The 23,710-nt window shown below is 38.7% G+C and overlaps 1 protein-coding gene across 1 annotated transcript in view; it reads left to right on the forward strand.

Annotated features, from left to right (window-relative positions):
- Nucleotides 1-23,710, forward strand: part of MYRFL (myelin regulatory factor like) — a 44,568-nt gene that overhangs the window by 7,451 nt on the left and 13,407 nt on the right. Inside the window, exons 3-15 of the mRNA XM_035544155.1 lie at nt 3,678-3,745; nt 3,840-4,098; nt 5,394-5,485; nt 7,383-7,530; nt 9,860-10,055; nt 11,149-11,225; nt 12,529-12,639; nt 13,214-13,304; nt 16,903-17,103; nt 17,505-17,613; nt 18,103-18,212; nt 22,204-22,367; nt 22,962-23,025. Coding sequence (XP_035400048.1) covers nt 3,678-3,745; nt 3,840-4,098; nt 5,394-5,485; nt 7,383-7,530; nt 9,860-10,055; nt 11,149-11,225; nt 12,529-12,639; nt 13,214-13,304; nt 16,903-17,103; nt 17,505-17,613; nt 18,103-18,212; nt 22,204-22,367; nt 22,962-23,025 — 1,690 coding nt within the window. The remainder of the gene's footprint in view (nt 1-3,677; nt 3,746-3,839; nt 4,099-5,393; nt 5,486-7,382; nt 7,531-9,859; nt 10,056-11,148; nt 11,226-12,528; nt 12,640-13,213; nt 13,305-16,902; nt 17,104-17,504; nt 17,614-18,102; nt 18,213-22,203; nt 22,368-22,961; nt 23,026-23,710) is intronic.

The raw sequence follows: 23,710 nt of genomic DNA on the forward strand, positions 1-23,710 counted from the left end.
GTGTTAACATTCAGAATAAATGATGTAAATGAGATTAATGTATAATAAATTGAGAGACTAATGTAAACCTCCATTTCTGAGGGGAACAGGTCTACTCTTTTTATCCTAATGCTTCACTCAGAAAAAAGAAGCTGTCCATTAATCTTTTCTGAGACTTGTTTTCAGAGTTACAAAGGCTATGTAATGCAAAGGGTCATGGTTAAGGGTGGAAAGTTATGCAATGCAGGTCTATCAAGACTTCAAACCCAAACCTTTCATCTAGACAACTGTCATATGATTGTTGTTAAATGTAAAATATGATTAATGGGCTGACACTTGCCAAGAGCAAAGCAAAAGTGGATGTTTTTACAGTAATTAAATGGCCCACAGGACCTTTCACTCTGTACATACTTGGCATAGCACATATTTACTTACAGTGGGCTAAATAAGCTTCGACCTGCTCTAAATCATGAATAATTACTTGATTTTCTCACTGGCCACACTCATAACAGAAGAATGAAAAACCTTTGTTCTTAGTATGACTAAACAAGTATCAGATTAAACAGATTATCAAACTCCTTTATGACAACTTTAAAGTGCAACTGTTGCCTTCATACACAAAAACATATAGCAGTAATATATATGTACAGATCTGGTATCATGTAGCTTAGGTACATTACATGGCTATTATAGCTGCAGTGCTAAGCATGAGCATACACAATAACATCATCTGTTTAAAAGAGCTTCAAAGCAGTGTTTGAGCCTACAATTTATAGGAATGCCTGAAAGGATTAAGAGCCAATTTCTGAATCTCCATCATCCCTAATGCAATTGAGGAACCCTTACATGTCCTTAGAGTGGCTGAGTGTTGGCATAGGATTTTCTCTCCTTTAAACTGCTTTGAAAACGTAATCAGAAAGAGCTGAAAAACTTGAAATAAAATAGGAGATGTGACAGCCCTGTGCCCTCAACTGACTGAAGCCGGGAGCACAGCCTCGCTGCAGCAGCCTGCTGGTGACTTACGCTCTTCCCATTTTCAATGCAGAAGCAATGAAGTGGTTTTGCTATGTAGCGTGGGAACACCCACTTGTTGCTGTGAACTACTCATGAAAGACTTGGCTTAGCTTAAATTATGCTCTAGTTCCACATCTCTCTCTAAGGCAGTAATCCTTTACATTGTCTGATAGGAGAAATTCTAAAAGTGTAAAAGCAAAACAGGGTATATACTATAACATAATCTAGCATATGGGCCAAAGACTAAATAATCAAGAAACTTTTTTCAAATCTCAAACACATGAACACGCTGAGCTGTTGAACATGAGTCATAAACTGAGAGCAAAGCTCCAAGCTCCAAGCTGCAGAAGAAAGTGTTCACTTTCCTTGTGAAAATCAGGAGGAAGGTGCACAGTAAAATAGCATAGACAAACATGTTCTTGTACAGAGCATCATTACTGAAGTTCTTCAGAAAGGAAACAGTTCTTGTTTTCAGAGATTTATCTCTTTTAGTAACAAAAAAAGAAAAAAAAAAGAAGAGGAACACTTTAAAAATCAGAGATAGGCAAAAGCATACTTATGTTGTTGTGCTTTCGTAATGACCTCTCCCAGCAGGGCTGTTAAAAGAGAAATCTTTCATGCTTGGCTATGGGGTTTGGCAAGGAGGTGGCTGTGGATCACATGGAATTTCTGGGTTCCCAGCCAGGATTCTTCTGTCATGCCTCCAGCGCCCTGGCTCTGCTACTGATTTTCGGAACATAACTGCCTTTCCACCTCGTTTTGTCTGTGCGCCTGCTCCCTGCCATGCTCCCACTGGGGGTCTGAAGGTGCTGTGCCACGCAGAGACCTTGCCTCACACCAGGGTGCTGAGTGCGTTACTCCTGTGCAACGGTGCTGGCTGTCAGCATAAAAACCCGAGCTGCTGCAGAGATGGCCCAGCTTCCCGCTTCATGTAACGTGAACTGGGAGATGAGCTTCTTGCTTGTGTAGCTGTACGCAGAGGAAAGCAGCCTGGCTCTGCCTGACTTTAGCACAGCGCAGTGTTACTCAGCAGGCGTTTTCACGGCGGGTGGTGTGGAAGCTGCTGGGTGGCAGTGCTGCACATGGTGCTGCACGGGTCTGCGTTTTGTGAGCGCTCTTTGTTGTGGGCAGAAGAGCCTCATTTCTTAAATTTGTTACCAATTAGCACAAACTTTTGATCACTGACTCGGCTACTGAGATAAAGAGAACATAAACAATTAAACATACTTCCTCCACACAGACTTTCCGAGGCTCAGTTTCAGCTGAACACTTCTCCCTCCTTCCTGCTCTCCAGTCCCCTCATTGCCGCTGTCCCCCCCACTGCCTCCTGTGAGGTGATGGGAGGCCTGTGGTGGGATGGTGGTGTGTAATGGCTCCTCCTTGCCACTCTTCACCCCTTTCTGGTTTTCCTCAGCTCTGCCATGGGTCACTCATGACCCTGCTGTCCCCTTGGCACATCTCTCCTCCAGTGGGTCACAGCCTTGCCTCACAGAGCACTCTCTGCCTCAGCTGCATGGCCGCTCGCCCGCCACCGCTGTGGGACGTGGGCACTGCTGACTGCCTGAGGTGGTGGCTCCAGCAGGCAAGGGGCAACTCATGGCCAGTTGGAACTGGCTGAAACTGGCTGTGACTGGCTGAAACCGGCTCAGACTGGCTGGAACCAGCTGGGACTGGCTGAAGTCAGACAGAACTGGCTGGAACTGGCTGAAGCTTACCAGGACCAGTACCTGGCAGCTTGTGACTGCCTCCCCTTAGCGCAGCCTGAAGCCCCTGCTGCCCAAACCCTGTCTGTTTTTTCCAGTGCACCTTTAAAATTTATTCTTTATTCAGTTTTTTGTGTTGTCTTCCAGGTGATAAACAACCATTCCACATTGTTGTTTTTGTGCCTGAGTAGCCCGTCTTCAGTGAGGTTTTTTTTTTTTTTTTTAAGCTTTCCTTTCAGAGGGCTGCTGGGATGGACCTTTTCTTTCGTGATTTAGACATAAAAGATATTAATTGCTGTGTCGTCCCTGTTGTGTCCCCCCTCATTGTTTTTTAAATGGAACTAGAAAATTTGTGTAGGCTTGAGAAGAGGGAGAGTAGATTGTCACCCATGAAAACCCTGTGTTAAACTTCTGGATCTTTTTGGCTGAGCTTGTAAAAAGCTCTTGCTTCAAATCAGGCGACTGCATTTCCCACCCTTGGGGCAGCCCCCTCTTCCCTCCTGTCTTGGGCGTGTGAGGTGCTGTGGTATGACCTGCTAAAATCTGGTAGTGGCTGAGAGTGCTGTGGCCAAACTGTTCCCTTAAGAATTATCTACGGTTAGCAGCTGAAGATGCTACAGCTCTTTGAAATGAAGTGTAGAGAGAATGGAGATGTTGTGAGCTCCTTTTATTCCAAGTTGTATTCCAAGTTCCAACAGCTCATGGGAAGGAAGGAGGACTTGAGTCCCCTGCCCTGGAGGGAGGGGTGTTTGGGCAAGAGCTGGCAGCTGTGGGGCATCCCTGCAAGCGGGAGAGGTGGAGGGCCAGAGGGGATGTCTGACAAAGCGCAAGTGACATTGCTCCTGTGAGAAAGGGCAGCAGCCATAGTGATGAATGCTCCCCAAAGGCTATTTTAAGTAGCTTGGTGGTCCCCCTCCAACTGCTTTTAGCATTCTCTTTGTTTTCTCCCAGTAAAAATTAACACTTATTTTTCATCCCCAGGCAAAGCCAGTTGCCAGACTCCCCACCAGACTCTGGGTCGGAAGCATGCTCTCCACCACAGCTCAAGAGTAGGTGACGTGAATTCTGCCTCTCCTAAGCTAGCAGGAAGGTCTCCAGCTCCTTTTCTTTCTACCTCCTTTCTTGTCTGTCTGCTTCTTGCAGCCATCTTCAATGATGCTTCGTGGCCAAGTGGGCAGCAGCCTCCACTCCCATGTCCATCGGCTGTGGCACCCAGCAAGCTCCCCTGCAGGTTCCTGGAGACTTTTCCTGACCCTAACACCAGTGGGCATCCCTGCAGCATTCCCCAAGGCTCCTGTCTGAAGAAAGATAATACCGTGCCCCAATGGAATAATTCTACATCCTCCAGCTGTTTGGGTTTCAATTATTCATACTTCCAACCAAATGTACCTCAGATTTCCAGGTAAATGATAAAACCTTTATGCAAGGGATGAGACAGATATAGAAAAAAATGGAGCTGATAGAAGACGTGGTTAAAGACTGGTGTAAAATCCCTGTGGGTGCAGGATTTTCCACAGGATGGCAGTGTTTAGACATGTTTGATACACTTATGTTTGAGGGTTCTTTAAACATCTTGATTAAAATTAGGATTACAATGTGTGGGAATGGACTTCAATTCTAAGAAATTTACAAGGCTAAAGAGGGATCAACAGGTAGTTGGTAACTGGATTATAAAAATATTTAGGTGTTTTGCAATACTTTCCACAGGGATTTGTCCATAAGGGTCTTGAAAGTGTTCCAACATGAGAAAAAAATTGTCATATAAATGTAAGCAAGTGAAATGGTAGTCATATACCATCTGCCATATTTATCCACCAACGTGTTCCAGATGCTTAATTAAAATACGTTGGGTAGCGCAGGCATACAACCATGATACCTAGTAAGAATGAATTGACCAATGCATACCAGAGAGGTACCTCCCCGGTTGTTGGGAGATAATCCAAATTCATCAGTGTTAGTCTTGGGCTTGCAAATTCTCTGTCTCTGCTCTGCTGGGAGCTCAACTACAAGTTACATTGGTGATGTGAGTAAAGGAAGCTGGGCCTAGTTTTCTTGGTGAAGCTGTTTATGTTTTTTCTTCTCTTCAGTATCTGCCAGGACTGTCTGCAACCTGAGCTTTTTTTTTTTTTTTTTTTTTTTTTTAACACTTCCAGAAGGAGTGACCATCTGTCAGGATATTCCATATTATATTTTATCATATCAAAACTTTGGAATAAGATTTTTCCCTTTGCAGAAAGGAGCAGATTTTAAAGTCTCAGTTTCTAGGAAAGGGGAAAACTGTTTCCCACCAGTTTTCCCTAGAGATGTCATCATTAACGCATTAGTTTAATAGCTATTGGTCTTTTGTTTTCTGTATAAGAAAAGCGAGTTCACACTCAGTGAAGTAAAATTAGTTAAGAAAAAGGTATGATTTTAATGCTGATATCAGGAAACAATAAAACCCTATCTTGTATGCACTCTGTAAACTTGAAGAGTTTAAGTTCTCTATTCATATGAAATTAAAAATATTCTAATTTATGTTTTGGAAGGAAAATTTGCATAATTCAGATTGAAAAGGCTAAAATCAATCTCCTGCTCCTGGTAAATCAAAATTTGGGTGACAATAGAGTTAGAATGAAATACCTAGGTATTCTCTTGTAATAACTGTAATATCTGTATTCCAGCTGAAATTAGTAATGTAACGTATTTTTAAAAAAGTATTTCTACAGCATCAGGCAAAAAAAGGAAGTTATCACAATTACTGGGAGATAACACTGATCCTCCAGTCTGGTCTAACAGTTGCAGTCAAGGTAAGCTGATGTGTGAAGATGGAATTTAATGTTTCATACCATAGACAAGTATATGTTTTAAGAGCACATGTCCTAATGACTCTGAAAAGGTAGTGGTATTAACAATCTGTACTCCACTGCCAGGTTTGGAGCAATTTACATTTTCTTTTTTTTTTTTTTTTTAAATAAGGACCTATGTATATTTGAGAAAGAGAGACAAAGTGTTAGAGGTCTTTGCTTACTGACTACCCCCCAGACAAAATATTCTGCCCTTCTCCATGCGTGAGCCTGCAGATGATACCATACTCTGCTGACTTGCTTGGCGCTAAATTGACTGGGCAAAGAAACTTGGGTCAGCTTAGCAGGGGATTAATGTAGTGGGTGAGAGAACAGACTGCATTTTTCCCTTTATGATATGATTTATCAACTATGTATTTTTTCTACAAAGTGTAGAAAATTGTGCAAGTTGGAGAACTGTGTTCTCCACCCCTTCTCCAAATTAACTTAATCAGTGTTTTATCAAGATAAATATGCTAAGCTTATACCAATTGATATAAAAAACCTTATCAGCCATGTACAGAAGTGCATCAGCTTCTGTGAAGTGTGAGGCTGTCTGTGAATCAACAGTTTGTAATAAACAATTTATCTGAGGAATTTTCAGCCATGTCTATTAGTGGAAAATCTGAAAGTTTCATGTTATTTCTTCAATGTAAGTTTATTTAGGCATTAAATCAATCTTTTAGATATATATCTATATATTTAATGAGTGGCAAGTGGATTTACTAGGTTAGTTTGGTACTTGTTATTTGATTGTGACTAGTTCTCTGAGTCTATCACTCCTGTAAAAAAGAAGAAAAGTAGTTCCAGAACAGACACTTCTCTAGCTAAAATTGTTAGTGCTGTTTTTAACACTTAAAGACACAACTTTGAAATATGTTTTCTCTGGGAGTCTGTGATGATAAAATCTTGCCAACCCATTTGTAGTTGGAAGAAGAACACAATAATTGATAAAAATGTCATGGTGGGGATCTTTTAGGAATGAGGTGTGAATTTCTTGTTATTTTTTTAATAGCGTTTTTGCCCTTGATTGAAATGGGGATTTGCAAATGAAGCTTGGGCCTGAAATTATTGCTGTAGCAGTAGTCTCTGTCAATGTGCTGCCACAGACCATGGAAAGATCTCAGTTTATATGCTCACTGACATATTTTCTGCCATCCTTACCGCACTCCATTGGAGAATGTGGTCTCTCTTACCACATTCTCCTCTGTCATCATGAAATGTATAATGAATTATGGTTCACCCTGTTTATCTCAGAATGCTATTATATATAGTCGGTAAGCTTAACCAGTTAACCAGATGCAGTGGTGAATGTGCTTGCTATTGGAAAATTGTGCCTTCATCTTTCAAACTAAGTACCTGCTGCAATGAGCTGGGGTATATTCAGTTTAAACCTGTACTAGAGAGAATGGGAAACATCTGTAATTCTTTTGCTTCTTTCACTGCACTTATTCGTCTTTGTCCCGCTTTGCTTCTTGCACAGCTTCTTGCAATGTTGCAGATAACTTGCAGTTTAGAATAAAATGTTTAGCTTTCCATTGTGGGCTGTTTTTTTTTTTTTTTAATTATTATTACTATTATTATTTCCCAAGGGAAACTATGTATTCTTTGGGAGATAATAGGAAGTGCTACTTGTACAATATTTTGCCAATTAGGAAAGGTAAAAATTTTATTTTGTGTGACAAGGGAATATAACAGGATCTTTTGGAATAGCTGCGAAGGAAAATAAGATTTAAATATATTTTTAATATATTTGTGTGTTAGTGCTTTTTTGTGCTTTATTCGTATGCAAATATATCAAAATTTTAATGCAGGATTTTTTGCTAGTTACAATCAGTGAATTGTATCTATTTCTCTACAGCAACTCTTAAGGACTGTGCAGTTGACGTGCAAGAATATGACAGTGATGGACAGAATGCTGCTTTGGAAAAATGCTATCAAGCTCTAACATGGCAACTGTACCAAACTTCTCAGTGGAACAGCTTATTTAACTCTAATTATGAAAAACTGTAAGCACTGAAGATTGCACTTGGAAAAAGTGTTTCTTTTTTTTTTTTTTTTTTCCCCTGGTCCTGTGGTTTTACAGCAATAAATGCTACAATTGGTGTTCCTTGTTCTTTCTGATTATAAGACTGAAGAAGGAGGTATAGCAGTGGTGGGTTATGAATCTGCGGAGGTATCAGATAAGCAGAACTTTAAACACTGCTTGAAATTCATGCTAGGTTTTCCGATTTCCTTTCAGGGATTTAGGAGCAAAAGAAAAAATAGTTTAACATAAATACGTGTAGATTTTGTTTCTTTTGTCAAGCACATTAGTGGAAATACTTACTGAGCATATTGCATATAATGGCCTAAAACATTAAAGAAATGGAAATAGAAGATACTATTACTTCTAGATTCACATGACCAAAGTGTTATAACTATAGTTATATATGTATAATGTGCAAATCTTTAGTCAAAGAGTTTTTCTGTATGAATCAAAACTGTAAACCATTTCTTTTGCCTCATGATCTGGGAAAGGCCATTCCAACTTCACTTTACACCCCAGATTTTCTCCATTCTAGTATTTAGTGCATGATCCCTTTTAACAAACGCCCTTCTACAGTGTCTGGTCTATGCCCCAGGATTGGTGCAAACAATTTGTTAATGTCTCCACAGGACTTAGTAAATAGTAAATTTTAAGTTTCCTCTAGCTCAAGCTGCTAAAAGCGCTCATGGCAGACTGGAGTTTATCAGTGTCATTGCTGGACACTCACATTCCCTGTTATTGCGCTGTCTGATAGGGGTAATATACATCACAACCCTTTTCCTGAGGGACTGACATGATGAGAGAGCAGACAGCTCAGTGTTTGCACCTTTCTACTCCTTGGGAGCTGGACGGGCCAAGAAACCTCACAGTGCTTCAGATATGTTTGGGATATGAAGTGTGCGTCTAAATGGAGGTGGTCTCCAACTCCTCTTGCGCCTTCATTTCATTTGAGCTGTGAGTTAATGGTGGGAGGCTCCTTTCCTGCTGTTAACCCAATTACTTGTTGATTCCCATATACTTAAAATTGAAGTTCCAGACTCACATTTCTTGGTGGCTTGTATCAACAGAGATAAGACAATGAGTTGCTGAGTATTGAAACATCCAAATACATGTGTTGTTACCATTACTGTGCAAAGATACTACTTGCAGAGGAAGTCAGTATTACATTTAAGTGAGGTCAATGGCAGAGCTGTTGTTCCAAGATGCACTGTAGTTTATGGCACAGGCCACAGATTTGTTCTAAGTGGGAATAGGAGTTAACAGCAATATGACTTCATAGTTTAGAAGTAGTTTTAAAGTAGTTTTCTTTCTATTCCCTGCACCAGATAATTTGTGGTTGTTTGAAAGGGACTTCTTACTCATCATTTATAAAAACATAACAGTCTGTACATTTTTCGTAAATTGTAAATACATTTTGATTCTTCCAACCAATGATGTGCAAATAAGTTCTGAAAAGCTATCTTCAGTAGTGTTAATGAGAGGTTCGCAGTAGCATCAGACAAGAGATCATCATTATCCAACTTTCATTAGCAAGACAGGCCAATGTCCATATGAGAGCTTTGTCATGTAGTCCTATTATTTCGGAATTATCCATCGCTTAAATGAGAGAACATTGCTGGGATGGTGAGTTCACTGACTGTTTTAGAAAGATCTTTTGATATCTTTCCTTGTCTGCTGTGAATTATAAGGACAGAATACTCTTTCTCTTTGGGTGACAGATTTGTCCTTTGAAATAAATGGAATAGAGTTTTGTTAGTTGGGGTAGGATGGAAAATATTATTGAAGAGTTTTATAATGGTCTGGCCATAGTTATCTACAGCTTTGTTTTTAGTTTGAGTAAAGGCTTATTTAACCCTAGCAGATTCTGCAGAAGATCTTGGTGTGGGAAATGAGGAAAAAAATAGGGAATCTTGCTGTTTTGTTAGCACATTGCTGTCTGCAGCAGTAGTTCAACTCAGTTGTTTATAGCAATGTTGTAATGAATTCTTGAATGTGCTAAAAGGGTTGGTGCACAGAGTTCCTTTATACCAGATTTGTAAGTGAGGATTATGTAAGCTTTCCCACCGCTGGTTTCCAAACATTTAATGTGTCAGATGAGAATTACCGTATGTTTTACATGCATTTTCGTTTTTACACCTCTAAGAGGCTAAGAAGAAAATATCTGTTGAACCAGTGATTGTAAAGGTGTATTTCGACTCTCATTTTGTCAGTAAAAATCAGAGGGATTTTCAGTCCACATAAAAAGTATGAACTTGAGATACAAATATGTGTGTACTTATGGTTGCTATTCTTTCTTCTTGTCTTCATAGACCTGCTGTAGAATATCACATTGTCACAGACAAAGGATTTAATTTTTCAACAGTGGATGATGCCTTTGTGTGTCAGAAGAAGAATCATTTCCAAATCACAGTCCATATTAGAATCACTGGACATCCGAAATATGTCAAAACTCAGCTAGGGATGAAACCAATAGAAAAGTTTTACTTGAAAGTTTTTGGAATAAGGGCAAGTATTTATCTTCTTTGCATATATTACTTTTAATGTTAGTATGTGATTATCCACATAATGAGGTAAATAATTGAAGCGAACGTTTTTCATAATCGTTTTTGTCCAAGAACTGGCAAAAGACAGCTCTTAAAATTACTAATGACTTCTGTGTGGTACTCTGGGGGAGTGATGTTTTATGGTTGCTTGTGCTTGGTACATGCTGAAAGGTATAATGCTTGTCTGACACGTGGTTTTGATGGCTTCTGTCCCATTCCGCTGGCTGAAGTTTTCTTCCATCTGTGGGCAGTGCAGTGACACCAGCTGGTGTGTAGGTGGCCAGTCTATCCATTGACCAAGGAGATGTGTTGAAAAAAAAATCACAAAGCAAAGAAAAATAATCAAATCAGTTTTTCCTGAACAGTTCACATGTAGAAAACCAACACAATATCCCAGTTTCTTCTTGTCAGGTTTTCAATTTTCATTTAAAGAACCAAATTCTTCCTGGTCAATATGGGTCCACAATCTTGCATATAGAGAAGTAATATGAGATTTTCTTCTTTCTGAAAGATTTTACCATTTTTTACTTGCTACCAACATTTAATTATTTAAAAAATCCCTGTAGTTGTTTTGTTTAATACTCTCTGAAACATGAATGCAGAATAAATTAGTGAGTATTATTGTCATATATTCCTTTGTGCACCAAAGTGCTGATTGGTACCACTCCAGAAAGGTACCAAAATTTACATTAAAATAACTTACTGGACTGCCTTATGTAGGCTTGGTTCTCATGTTAAAAAAATGACATTTATGATTTGAAATAGAACCAGCCAATAACAGTCAAGACTCAGAAATTAAATGTTCTTTTGCAAATTAATGTATCACTTTTTCAATTTTCTGTTTTCTTTCAAATTATATGCAAGAATGATTTGGGACTTTAGACTAGCTAGAACAGAGCATTGATCAAGTGTCAATTGAGTAGGTGTATATTCCCATGTTACTTTCTACTAAGTTATATGAGGAATGAGAGAGATTGCACAGTTTGCCTGTTCATTTCTATTGCAAGTTTTATATCTTTAAAAATTTAGTATTCTTGTCATTTTTTTTTTGATAGGTGGAGACTCCAAATCAAACTATTGCTATTGAACAGTCTCAGACAGATCGAAGCAAAAAAACTTTCCAACCTGTTAAGTAAGAGTTTTGAGAAATTTATTCCATTTTATTTCAATAATAGAGTGGGCTGAACTTTGATGTAGTTCTTTCTTGGAAACTCATAGTATCTCTAATCCATCTTCTGATCTTTATTCAAATTCTGTTCCCAGTGAGTACATAAAATTGCAGTAGTAATATATACCTGGTCTCCCTTCATTAAGGAAAAAATTCAGTAGCTTTACAAATGCCCATCCTAAATATTTGCATTCAGCTAGGAGCATTATTTTATGGTACTGGAGCTGGATGGTGGATGCATTTCCCACCCTAAGAAATGTAAGTAATGTTCCTGCTCTGTGGGGGCATGAGACTACATGGACATGAGATATATTTGCAGTGCTTTTCACAGGAAGTGGCCTGAATAGAAACATACATGCAACTTCTCCTGGGAACTGTCTGCCATTCTTCTGCATCTTAGTCAGCAGCAGAATCAGTATTTGTTTTTTTCTAAGTGTTTCCTGTTGCAGCTGGTCTGTTCTCTAAAAATAATTGAATAAGCCTTACAGCAGAAAAAGATAAGACATTGTCAAGTTTGACAGGACAGTGTTTGGATAAAGGCTGCAATATACATCTACAAAAGTATGAACTTTGAACTTGGACAAAGAGCTGTATTTTCACTTAATTAACTCTATCATAGCATTGTTATTCCTTTTACATACTGAAAAGTAGATTCTGGGTGCATGTCAATTGTTTCATGCGTGACAATGGTGGAATTTTCACTTATAGTAGACAAGAAGGTGGCAGGTGGACTGTTGTTTTCTCTATGCAAACTCTTTAAGCTTATTATTTATTACTTACAAGAGTGGTGCCACTATGTATTTGAGACATATATATACATTTTATGCTTTCAGACACACAAATTAACTGCAGATGAAAAAAAAAGTCAAGCAGTAATCTGTTTTAAAATTTTAATATGTAAGTTCAAATCCAATAATAAGCAATGTTGCCCTTGGCAAGCAACAGATTCTCATCATATGGTGCACATATGGTTTTATTATGTTCACAACTGTGTACAAACAGACCAAGAAGCAAAGATTCCTGCTAACAAGAGCAGTTTCTCATTCTTGGTCCTTTATTGTGTATGTTTATCTCCTTGACAAGATCAGTGTGATTTTTATGCACTTTTATAAACCAGGGTTGCTGCAGTTTTACTGGGGTATCTCTGTTATTTTTACATTTATCAGCTTTTCTTAAAACTGTTTTAATGAGCTTGAGAAAATCTGGGTAGATCCAGGGAGATCTCCGAATAGTTATTTCCCTAATCTTGTTTCCTTTCGTGTTTTAGAGTTGATCTGCCAGGGGACCAGGTAACTAAAGTAACGTTGGGAAGGTTGCATTTCAGTGAAACAACAGCAAATAACATGAGAAAAAAGGGGAAACCTAATCCTGACCAAAGGTATTGTTAGCCTGTGTGTGGGAATTGGAAAAAAGACCATCTACTTTAGAGTGGAGCTGAAGTGTGTTAAAAATCTCAGTGTTGCCAAATCCTGTGATTTATTTGTTTCAAATTCTGTGATACTTCATATCTGCTTAAAGGCTTCTCTTCTAGAGTCACAGAATGATATGAGAACAAACGAATGAAAAAATAAAATATCTTCATGATTAAAGATTGTTTCAGGAAATCATAGCCAGAGTGTTGTTGGCTGAGATACTGAAGAAGCCAAAAGATCCCATCCCAAATAACTGTCGTTTTCTTCTGGAGAAAGAGGATTCTTCATCCTTAAGTCTTCATTACTTAAATTTGTGACTTTTTTTTTTTTGTTCATTTTCAGTGATTTGGGTGATTGAATGAGCATATTACTTGAGAGTGGAACAAACATTTTCTCGTTCATTTTGTAACAAATATTTTTAAAATGTTCTGTCTATCTTTTTATGTATCAACAGTAGCAGTTATATTTAAAACTTCTTATTTTCTTCTGTAGCAAGGCATTATTTCATTTTTTTTTTTCATGAAATAAATTTCAAATTAGATACTTCATGCTGGTGGTTGGACTGTATGCTGTCTCTCAGGATCAATTCTACTTGCTGTCTGCAAATGTCTCTGAAAAGATCATTGTAAGGGTAGGTAGAAATTTATATTACTTTCACATTTACTGTTTTAATACTCACAGGAGACTATGGGGAGTGATTCTCCAGTGTAAAAAATTACCACTGAATAAAAAATATGGAGAAAACAAAAAACAAAAACAGTTGCATACGTTATGAATACATTTCTATCTCATAATTACCAAATTTTAAAACACTAAAAGTGGGCTATGGAAGACTTTAAAAAGAAAGCTTGTTGTGAATACAGAATATGTTGATTTTTCTAGATTGTTTTTCCTTTGAGGTGAAACAATTGCCTGGACTTGTCAGGAATTTGGTAAATGCTTTCATTGGCTAAATGCTTCATTTTCAAGGGACAATGAGAATTAAAAAAAAAAATGCAAGCAAAGAAGCAGCTCTGGGAAGATGAAGACCTATGGCTAGCACTTTCCAGTGTGTCTGAGCCCTTAACTTCGTGGTTGTAATATATGTTTCAAAACAATAAAAGGAAGAATTTGTCTCTCATCCTTATAACCTTTATGTGGATCAGAGGTTTGAAAAATAAAGCTCTCCTTTTAATATTCAGCCTTAACCTACAGTAAGAGTTAGACTTGGAAGAGACAAAAAAACCAGTGTTGTAATGTAACGGGAGTTATGGAGGGGCCGTGCAAGGAAGGAGAGCGCTGCAAAAGGTCTTCAGTCCCAGCAAAGTTTTGTTTGGGCCTAAGCTCAATGCCGTGCAGGAACATAGCTCCTCCCTACAGTTTGGGTTAGGGTTCCAGTTGGGTTTTAAAGGGAGAGGTAAAGTGGAAAGATGAAACATCAGTGGGGCTAGAAAGGGATTCCAGCTGAACATGAGAGCTGCCCAGAGCTTTCAGGTGGGCTTTTTTTGTGTGAGCCAAAGACAAGGGGTCTGTGTTGTACCTGGGCACTACCTAGAGAAACGGTTAGGGTATGAAAAGTGAGAAAGTGCAGAGCTCCAGTGTAAGTTGGTTGGAGAAGGCCCTGCAAAGGGAAGGTTAGGGCTGCCAAAACTTTTTTATTCTGGCCTCTTTTTCATGCGAATCATACATGGGAGTCTGTGTAACTCCAGAAGAGTTAGAAAGATTTTAGAAATTTATATTTTTCTTCCATTTTTAATGTTAGAGTCTTTTAAAATTTCAATGAATAATGTTTTTTTCAATGCACGTGAGAGCAGGGTTTTTGAACAGGAATCCAATGAATGGGATTTTGCAAACCTGTCCACTATAAGAAAAATAAGGCAGAAAAGCAGAAGGAACAACACTGGCTATGATTTGAAGTGGTGAAAATGTCAACAGGAAAGCTGGAGGAAAAAAAAAAAAAGGCAGTTTTCCAGATGTCTGAAAGGGTTTTAGTGGACGGCAGGGTAACCTCAGCCAGCCACTGGTTCCTTTAAAGTGGCAAAGCTCTGCAAGAGAAAGAGGTTCCTGTTCTGGCCCTTTATATACTGAAATATAACGTAACAAAACTACCAGCTGAATAGTGGTTATCAGGCATATCAGATCATGCTCTAATTGTGGCAAACAGTGGTAAGTGCACAACACCATGCACTATAGGTGTCAAAGCCTTGTGAAAACCTGAGACTCCTTCAGATGACTGTGAACTTCTTGTCACAATCGTACTCTTGCTGAATTCAAAGTAAAAAAAAAAAAAGTAAATAAATTGACTAAATTAATTATTGAAAACAAATACCTTTTCTAATTATACACACTCCTTTGTTTTTTGGTGTTCTTTGAAAGACTCTGTTTCTCTGACATGGAATTTCTAATGTGAATTATTTTTAAACATTACAGAGGATTTTAGAGACTTTGTGAATGCAATTATTCTGGGATCCCTCAATGAAAATGACATTTGGTAAACCAGATAGTCATCATTATTCATTTGTCCAGATGGTGACCTCTCCAGGAACTGCTATTTATAGACTTTGCAGGTCTCTGGAACCTAGCAAACAGGTTTTGAATGTATCTTATACTGTAGTATCTCAGTCGCCAAAAGCAAAACTCATTTGGTAACTGTAACTTGCAGAAATTGCTGTTAGAAAGTAAATTTGTTCCTGCCTTTTTCATTAAGCATTGTTTTCTATCAGTTCAAAACCACAAATAATTGAAAAAATCCCTCATTATTCCATTTTCTTTCTGAGGCATATTAGTAAGACTTAAGCTGTTTAGAATGTCAAAAGACTTTTGATCAGTGACTTAATTTTTGTGTGTGTGTTTTATTGTGAAAATGCTAACAACAGTGTAAGCATTTCCTGGGCTATGGTTTGAGGTACATTTCATTTCAGAGCAGCACTGAATAAACCATACTTGACTCATTTTTGTTCCTATCAGAATTCTTGCTCTTGTTACCACACTCCTCCTCAGCTGTGTTGGTACAACTGCTTTTCTGGGGTCCTGCAATTAACTGAAAAGGGGATGAATATGTGTTAAAAGCAAGTCTAATTTTTTTGCTTGGTTGCTTTTAATTCAGGCTGGTTCCTCCATCCTGGTCTATGTCAGGGTATCAACTGAGGGCTGGCAGGTGGAGATGAATGTTGGGGAGGGGGCTGCCTACACTGGTCCTACTGCCAAAAGAAATGTACATGAAGCTGTAGCCCTCAGCAGATTTTGGATTCCTTTCTGCCCCTGCGCCACAGTTCTCCATTCCTTCAGTTGTGCTGAGGTGATTGTCTGTGTGACGTTGCTGCAGAATTACTGCAGGAAATAGAATAGGCCTGAAAAGAAAACCTCAGCCCTACAAAGCCCTATTCTTCTTACATGGTTGTGGCTCCCCAGCAAATGTTTTGATGCTTGTGAAAAGGGAACGGGTAGGGGCAGTGGTCTCACTACCTCTTCCTATCTCCCTTCCTGCTCCTAGTTTTAATATATCTGTCATGGAGCAAGGCTCCACTGTGCTAGGTGCAGTGTAAACAGGGAAAAAATGATCCCTTTCCACAAGTGGTTCACAATTAAATTGGTAATTTACCATTTAGGTAATGTAGTTGGGCTTCTTTTTTCCACTTACTCATTTTCAAGGGTTATTTCTAGAAACCTTCTATACATGACGTTTATGGTTTGGAGCATCTATTTATGAGAACAGGACCTGTGAATTCAAACAAGATCATCTCTGGTCCTCTCATCTGTTCAGTACAGGCTTTTGGTACATGCTGGAAAAGTTCTTGAAACAACATGTAAAAGAATGAAACAACTATGGCCAAAGCATGTAAAATTACATAAATATTTAAATATGTATTTTTGAACCACATGTGTTTAATCTCTAGATTGTTTTCTCTTTTCTGATTTCCAGCCTCAGCTAAAAGTTGCTGAAAAATTGAGGAAGGCTATATGGCATAAAGTCAAAGTTAAACTTCGAAAAGCTTTGAACATTGATAATATATCTTACTGTGATAATAAAATAGAATTCAGGGGAAAGAGCAAAGAGGCCAGAGTTTTACGAGCAGAAACAATTACTTAGGATCGGCTCCACTCTGTTTTTTATGTTAGTGTTTTAAAAAAAGCTCACAAATACAATTTAAATATTAAAGATTTGTTATCTTATTTTCCCTGAATTGCTAATGGAACAAAGCAATAGTACATCTATGCTATATCTTTAAATATATATTTTTTTCTCCCAGGCATCTAACCCAGGGCAGTTTGAGAATGAGAGTGATGTACTGTGGCAGCGAGGACATGTTCCAGAGACGGTAGTCTGTCACGGTCGAGTAGGAATTAACACAGATGCACCAGACGAAGCACTGGTTGTCTGCGGAAATGCAAAAGTTATGGGCAGAGTCATGCATCCATCTGACAGCCGAGCAAAAGAGAATATCCGGGAGGTGAGGGCTATGGAGTATTTAGGGCATTTACATTTGCAACACGGCACATGTATGGATCATTGTTCTGAGATGTGAAGCTGCGTCTTTATCTTGGGTGTGCTAAAATGCTAGCCTAAGGGAATGTGGCATACCAGTGTGCTCTGTACAGCCATGGCCTGTGGCCTTCGGAAGAGGCTGACCACAGAATCTGAGGGTATATGTAAATGGGAGTTGTTGGGCTGAAGGGTAACTGGCAATACAAATACAAACAGCACTCTGCTCATGGGGAGTGGGAAGATTGTATTATTTGATGCAAAGATTAGCCAAATGGCCATATTAGGCTTGTTTCTATCAGTGAAGTCCTAGATGCCACAACCATTCTTAATGTCTCAACACATGAATCTTGGTATTTGCCCAACTAGGTTGATACGAATGAGCAGTTGAGAAGAATAACACAAATGAGGCTGGTGGAGTATGACTACAAGCCTGAATTTGCATCTGTTATGGGAATAAAGAATACCCATGAAACAGGTATTCAGTCAGTTCTGTTCCCATTTTTCGTTTAGTTCTGCTGTTGTTCATTGTGCCCTAGTGCCTTTTAACACCCTGCTATTTCATCTTCATTTCTAGTATACTTCAATTGCTTACTTTGCTGTGTTTCTCTTGTGAGTTGAAGGTGCCAAAATTAAGTATTCCTGGTATATTTCCAAATTCGATTTCAATTATCAAAGGTAGAAGATGATTTTTCAAGGTTTAATGAGAATGAAGTACATGATCAGAAACAATTTTGTTCTTATGGCAGAGAAATGGGAAGGGAACTTTCAATGTTTCTGTTTGTTTTCTGTAGAATAGAAAAAAAAGAAAAGTGAAATTCTGGATTTTCCTACCACAGAGAAATTCTAGAACATATTTGACCCTACCTGCACCTTCTACGATTGACAACTCGACTTAAACACACAAAGATGGTCAATGGTACATCGCTACATTTCCTGACTTCTGTTTCTGTTATCTTGTGAACAGGAATAATAGCCCAGGAAGTGAAGGAGCTTTTACCTGAAGCTGTTAGAGAAGTTGGAGATGTTGCTTGTAATGATGGAGAAAAAATAGAAAACTTCCTCATGGTTGACAAGGTATGGCCTTGAGAGGGAAAGTGGAGGTGTGTATTTAGATGTTTCCTTTCATGTGTGGAGCTATAAACATAAGCCACTTGTGCTTTATACAAAGATGTAGACCTGCACATGTACTTACAAAAGCAGTCTTTGGCAAATCATTGAGGAAAACTGAACCATCAGGTGTTAGTAAATGGCTGGATCTTTCAAAGACAGGAAGTATTTACATTGAAATCTTAGAGTCATTAAGGTTGGAAATGATCTTCAAGATCATCTGGTCAGATGACCATACAACAGCAGACAAAAGGCAAAAAACTTCAAATTTTCTTAATAAAGTTGGATAGTGATTTCATAGCATTGGGCCAACAAGTGGGACTCCAAAACATTCTTTTGAATGTAAGTGTTGAAGTTAATTAAATGCTCCAGAAATGAGTTAAGCAATGATAGCATTCCATTTGTTAAATAAAAATGTCCTTATTTGAAATCTTTGTGTAATCACACCAAATGCAACTGCTGATTGTGTGTGCTCTGTGGGAATTTTTTTTGTCTATCTGAAATATTTATTATAACTTCAAAGTTATACTACTATAACATGCTTATGGTGCACAGAGTAGTTGCCATGCTAATAGGTTGGAATCAGTGCCTTAGTCCATTGTCCTGTGCTCTCTTCCCCTACTTTTCCTGTAGAAATAGGACTGCAAGGTGCTGTCAGTCAGTGTCCAGTCACACTTGACTGCTGACATCTCTTGTCCAGAACATTGCTCAGAGTGGCCCCTCTGTTTTGCGCTGGTTCACTGCAGGTCAGGGACCGCTTCCCAGCCTTATACCACTGACAGCTGATAATGGAAAGAGGGAGGTTTTCCAGATGGGTGACCTGTCTTGCTTGGATGATGTCATTAACAAGATTCTTTATTCGTTATAATCAAGCATTCTCTCACTATTCAGTAGAAAACACAAGTTTACACCAACAAGCTTAGAGAACATATTTATCAAAATTTTCTGTTGTCTTCTTCTGATAGGCTACGAATAGATTAATTTCATAGGTTAAATCTGCTTGCGTTCATGTTACCCACGTGAATAATAAGTCTTCAGATGGCTTACAGGAAAAGAGTAGTTTAATGACAGTGACAGAAAACTTGCTCCGTATCCTGCTTGTTGTAGCTTATAGCTCTCAGTGCTTCCCTGTGGGCGTGCTGAAAGTGGTAGTAGGGTCTTTTTGTTGTCAGTCAGTGTGTGAATACAGGTCAGGGGAGGCGTGGAGAACAGCCAAGAAAAGTCAGACCATTCCCTAGCCCCCTCTTTCTCCTCTCTTTAGGAGTCCAGACTATTTTTAATCCTTCAGTTCCATCTGCTACTTAAAGGACACTCTACTTTTATGCTGACTAAGTATGACAAGGTTTATCTCCTGCAAGATGAACAAATGGGCTTTGTCTGCTTGAACAGGGGAGAGGGGCTTTCTGGAGACAGTGTTGAAAAAGAGACTTAGAAAATTTGCTCTGTTTGGTCAGAGTTCCAGCTGATCTCTAGATTGTTATAGAAGAGCACTGGTGTTAGATACTGACACTAGGTTTATTTTGCCTTTTAGCCCTTCATTTTACCTTGTGCAAGAGCTGCGACATTGTTTGCATTTTTTGAGTCCTCAGAAAATTGCTTTGGGGTAGTCAGCTTTTTTCTGACCAAACTTTTGGGTTGGACAATTGAGCTTTTGATTTAATGGGGGAAAAAAAAAGCTGCAAAATGTATCTGATAGAAATCTCTCTTTTTTTTTTTTTTTTTCCTGAAGTGTCACACAACATACTGTTTGTAACAGTGCCTCATAGCTCTGCCGTTTGGGCCTGTCATGTTGCCTTTCTCCTCAGTAGCTTGGCACTACTGGGCGGTGCCTACCAGAATTTGATCCAGTGATGTGATGGAGATGGAGAAAGCCTCCTGCACCCTGCAGGGTGTCTTTCTGCTATGAATGTCGCCCAAGCAGGAATGAATTGTTACAGTGGTGGCGTATTTACTAGGTAGCTTTTTCTTGACTACTTGGCTAGGTGTGGGATCACTTCACAAACAATTTTCCTCCTGTTTTAATAAGGTTAGGTAAATTACTGCAGTGCTATCTTGCTTTCTGCTCTTTCTCCTAGCACCTGTTACAGAGCACATGAATTGTCAATTCTGTGACATTGGTGAGGGAGACAGGGGCAGGAGAGAGACCTGTGTCTAACACATCAAGGTGTATATTGAATTCAGAGCTTTGGGACAACTGATATCTTAGGTGGAATATCTGCTCTAAATACTTGGAGCTCCCATCATCAGAGTATCTCAGTCCTTTAAATAATAAAAGGATATGTGGATGACAGTGCCTTATGTCTTTGCTTTCAGTCAGGCAGGTGATAAGGTTTTGAACTATTTTACCTTGCATTCCAACTTTAGTTCAAGATAAGCATGATATTGACTGGTGTGGTTGTGTCTCTTTGTTACCTGTGTGGAGCTGTTAATCTCTGTAAAACTGATTTCATTAAAAGTTTGAACCAGGCTCTGTTATATTCTTGGGAGATATATTATCTGTGTGAAAATTTGCTATTTTGGGACAAGAATCTTTCTTCTCAACCACACAGTGCTGAGTATTTTGTCATCAATGAGGCAGTACAACTCTAATCAGTCCTTTTTTTTTTTTTTTTTCCCCAAAGAAAGTATTCCTTCATTTTTCCAGGTGAGCCATTTTCTCATTTACCTGAAGTCACCTAGAAGAGATCCATACCTGATTTGAAGAGAGTGGAAATGGTGGCTGCTACATACCATTGATATGAGGATGAGTGACTGTATAATTGATCTCACAGTTCTAGGCACACGTGGTTATTTTGCAGTCACTCCTTAGTAAGCAGGACATTGGTCTTCTGGTGGTAGAGAAGTTTGCAACTTACCACCAGCACCTGTGCTCTGGTTCTGTTTATACAAAGTACTGTCCATTTTTGTGGAAGGTAGTTACCTTTAAAAGAAAGGCGTGTGTGGTATTTACAAGGCGAATGGCAAAACTGCTTTTACTGTAATTCTCCATGGCTTGAATAGACTAGGATACTCAGCAACATTAAATGCCAGTAACAGCTTCATCCAAGGTAGCATCCAACAGCAACAGTCTGGTTGTTTGTTAGTATGATGAGAAAGCTGTTCTTCCAAGCACAGCAATGAAAGCATGCTCTTACTATGTTCCTGTAGTGGGTCAGTAACTATTTTTGGCTCAGAAATGGGTAAAATCCTTATTACCTGGATGTATGTACTGAGGAATTCTCCAGCATCAGGTTGATACCTGTGTGATAATCAGAGGGTAGAACACAAGGTTTTTCCTTGTGCTGAGCAAAACATTCTCATAGAGTAAATGGACTGTGTCTGAACTGTGTTCGTTGCAGAGCTGATCACCCAGTATTAGGACTTAAAGGAGTCCTATGAGGTGCTAAAGAGGCTGAAGCATCTGGCCATCACAGCTTGACTTTCTGGTTTGGATCTTTCCCTGTCTCACTGATTCCTGTATAGCTCAAGTTATGTGTGGGACATGGATAGCAATTCTGGCTTGTTTCAGCCAGGTTAGTCTATCCTGTAGGTAAATAGTTGGACCTATATTTTGCTAGGGGGTTTTGAAATCAATGTAAAAACTGCAACACTACAAATCAAATAGTAGATGCTTGCTGTGACATCTTTAATGTTCAAAATTCAGCACAGTATAAGTTCAAAATGCAGTTTAAATTCTTGGTCTACAAAGCCGTTTAGCTTGTTCTTTTTTTTTTTTTCCTTTTTTTTTTTCCTGCAAATCCTCATTTTCAATTTACTGCAAATTGAACACAAGCACTTTTACAATCTAGCCAAGGGATTTTATAGCCAAAGTGACCTCCCATTTACAGTGAGTTAACTTGTGTTAGCATTTTAAATATTCAGCGTGTCCTTCCATAGGTGAATTCTGTATGCATTACTGCTTGTTGCATCTGATTGATAAATGTACTGTATCTGCTTTTGTCTTTTTTTTCCTTCTCAGGATCAGATCTTTATGGAGAATGTAGGTGCGGTAAAACAGCTTTGCAAACTAACCAACAACCTTGAAGTCAGAATAGAAGAACTGGAACAGTGGAATAGAAAACTGGCCAGGCTGAAACGGTTAAGCAGTGTGAAGTCCACAATCAGCGGAGGGAGCACAGTCAGGTATGTCTGCCTGGAATGTTCTCTAATAATTGTCACAGAAATTAATGAAGTGGTGTCTGTGGTAGAAATGAAAACTGATTTTGCTTGACAGTTGAGTTCAGTTCATTTCCAGCATTAAAATTGTGCAAAAAATGCAAAATGCTTATTGTTTTTTAAATCACTGACAACATTAATATGTGAAATGGCCGTTAAATTGCAGTCATTTCTGTACTTACTTCAGTTTTGTAAATCATGTATAGATTGTGTCCAGTTACAGCCCTGCAGGCTTGAAATCAATGCTAAGAGAAATCTGCAGAGCTTCTTTGGCAATAAAGAATCTTCATTAGTATTTCAGTGGAAGTGATGGGCATTTTCTATTTCTAAACCATTTCCCAAGCTTTCTTTGAAATGAAATGTAGCATGTAATAGCATTCACCTGAATGTGTTAACTGGAGGCCTTTGTTCTTGAAAATGAATCTGATGACTCTTTTGACTTTCTCTTTTTAAACGATACAGTTGCAAAAGCAAATTACACTAACACCCTATTGAAAAATCTCTTTTTCATTTATTACTTACTGAAGCATTTGAATGTCAGGGAGATCTTCTCTCTTACAGCAGGTGTAGTCGAGCCACTAGTCTTTTGCCATCAAGAAAATCAGCCCAGCTAAAATCCAGCAAGGTGAGTGAAACTAAATATGTGAAATATGCCTATAACAGAGTTTTTGGAAGTGCTGAAATATAGGTGAAAGTTTTCATGCTTCTAAAAATATAATAAAATCCCTTAGGTAGAATTATTTAGTATCATGCTAGAAGCTTAAAAGCTCCCTGTACTGAAATAGAAAATATGTATGAGACACTTCTACTTTTTGTCTATACATTGTGTGTATGGGGCAGATCCATACTGTGTAATGGTGTGCAGGAGGAGGTGATCAGAAGGGAGTTGTTGAACCAGTTATTTTGCTCATGTGGTGCGGTGCAGCCTTACATGGAAATGTAAGTTTGAAGGTTCAGTTTGGAAGTACACACAGCGGTAATTCTTCCTCAGCTTAGTTTCTTGGTTGAGTCTTTCTCTGTGGTTTGCTGTTTGCATCTTCTGTTTTGTATTGGTTAATACTGTCTTTTAGGTGGTTAAGACCTAAATAGGATGTCCTTGCTATTGCTGGATGACTACCTCTTGCCCATATTATTGTATAAAAGGGAAGAGCCCTTTTAACAGGGACTGAATTAGTTAGGAATATCTGCTGACCTTTTTCAGGATAGTCTTCCCGGGTTCTTTAAGGTGATTCAATGCACGTTTGCCTATCTTTCTTTTGCCAGTGCAAAGAGCAAGAGAAAATAACAGGTTAAATGTTCTTTGTTCTATA

The sequence above is a fragment of the Cygnus atratus genome, chromosome 1 (genome assembly GCF_013377495.2).
Source record: "Cygnus atratus isolate AKBS03 ecotype Queensland, Australia chromosome 1, CAtr_DNAZoo_HiC_assembly, whole genome shotgun sequence".
Taxonomy (NCBI): Eukaryota; Metazoa; Chordata; class Aves; order Anseriformes; family Anatidae; genus Cygnus; species Cygnus atratus.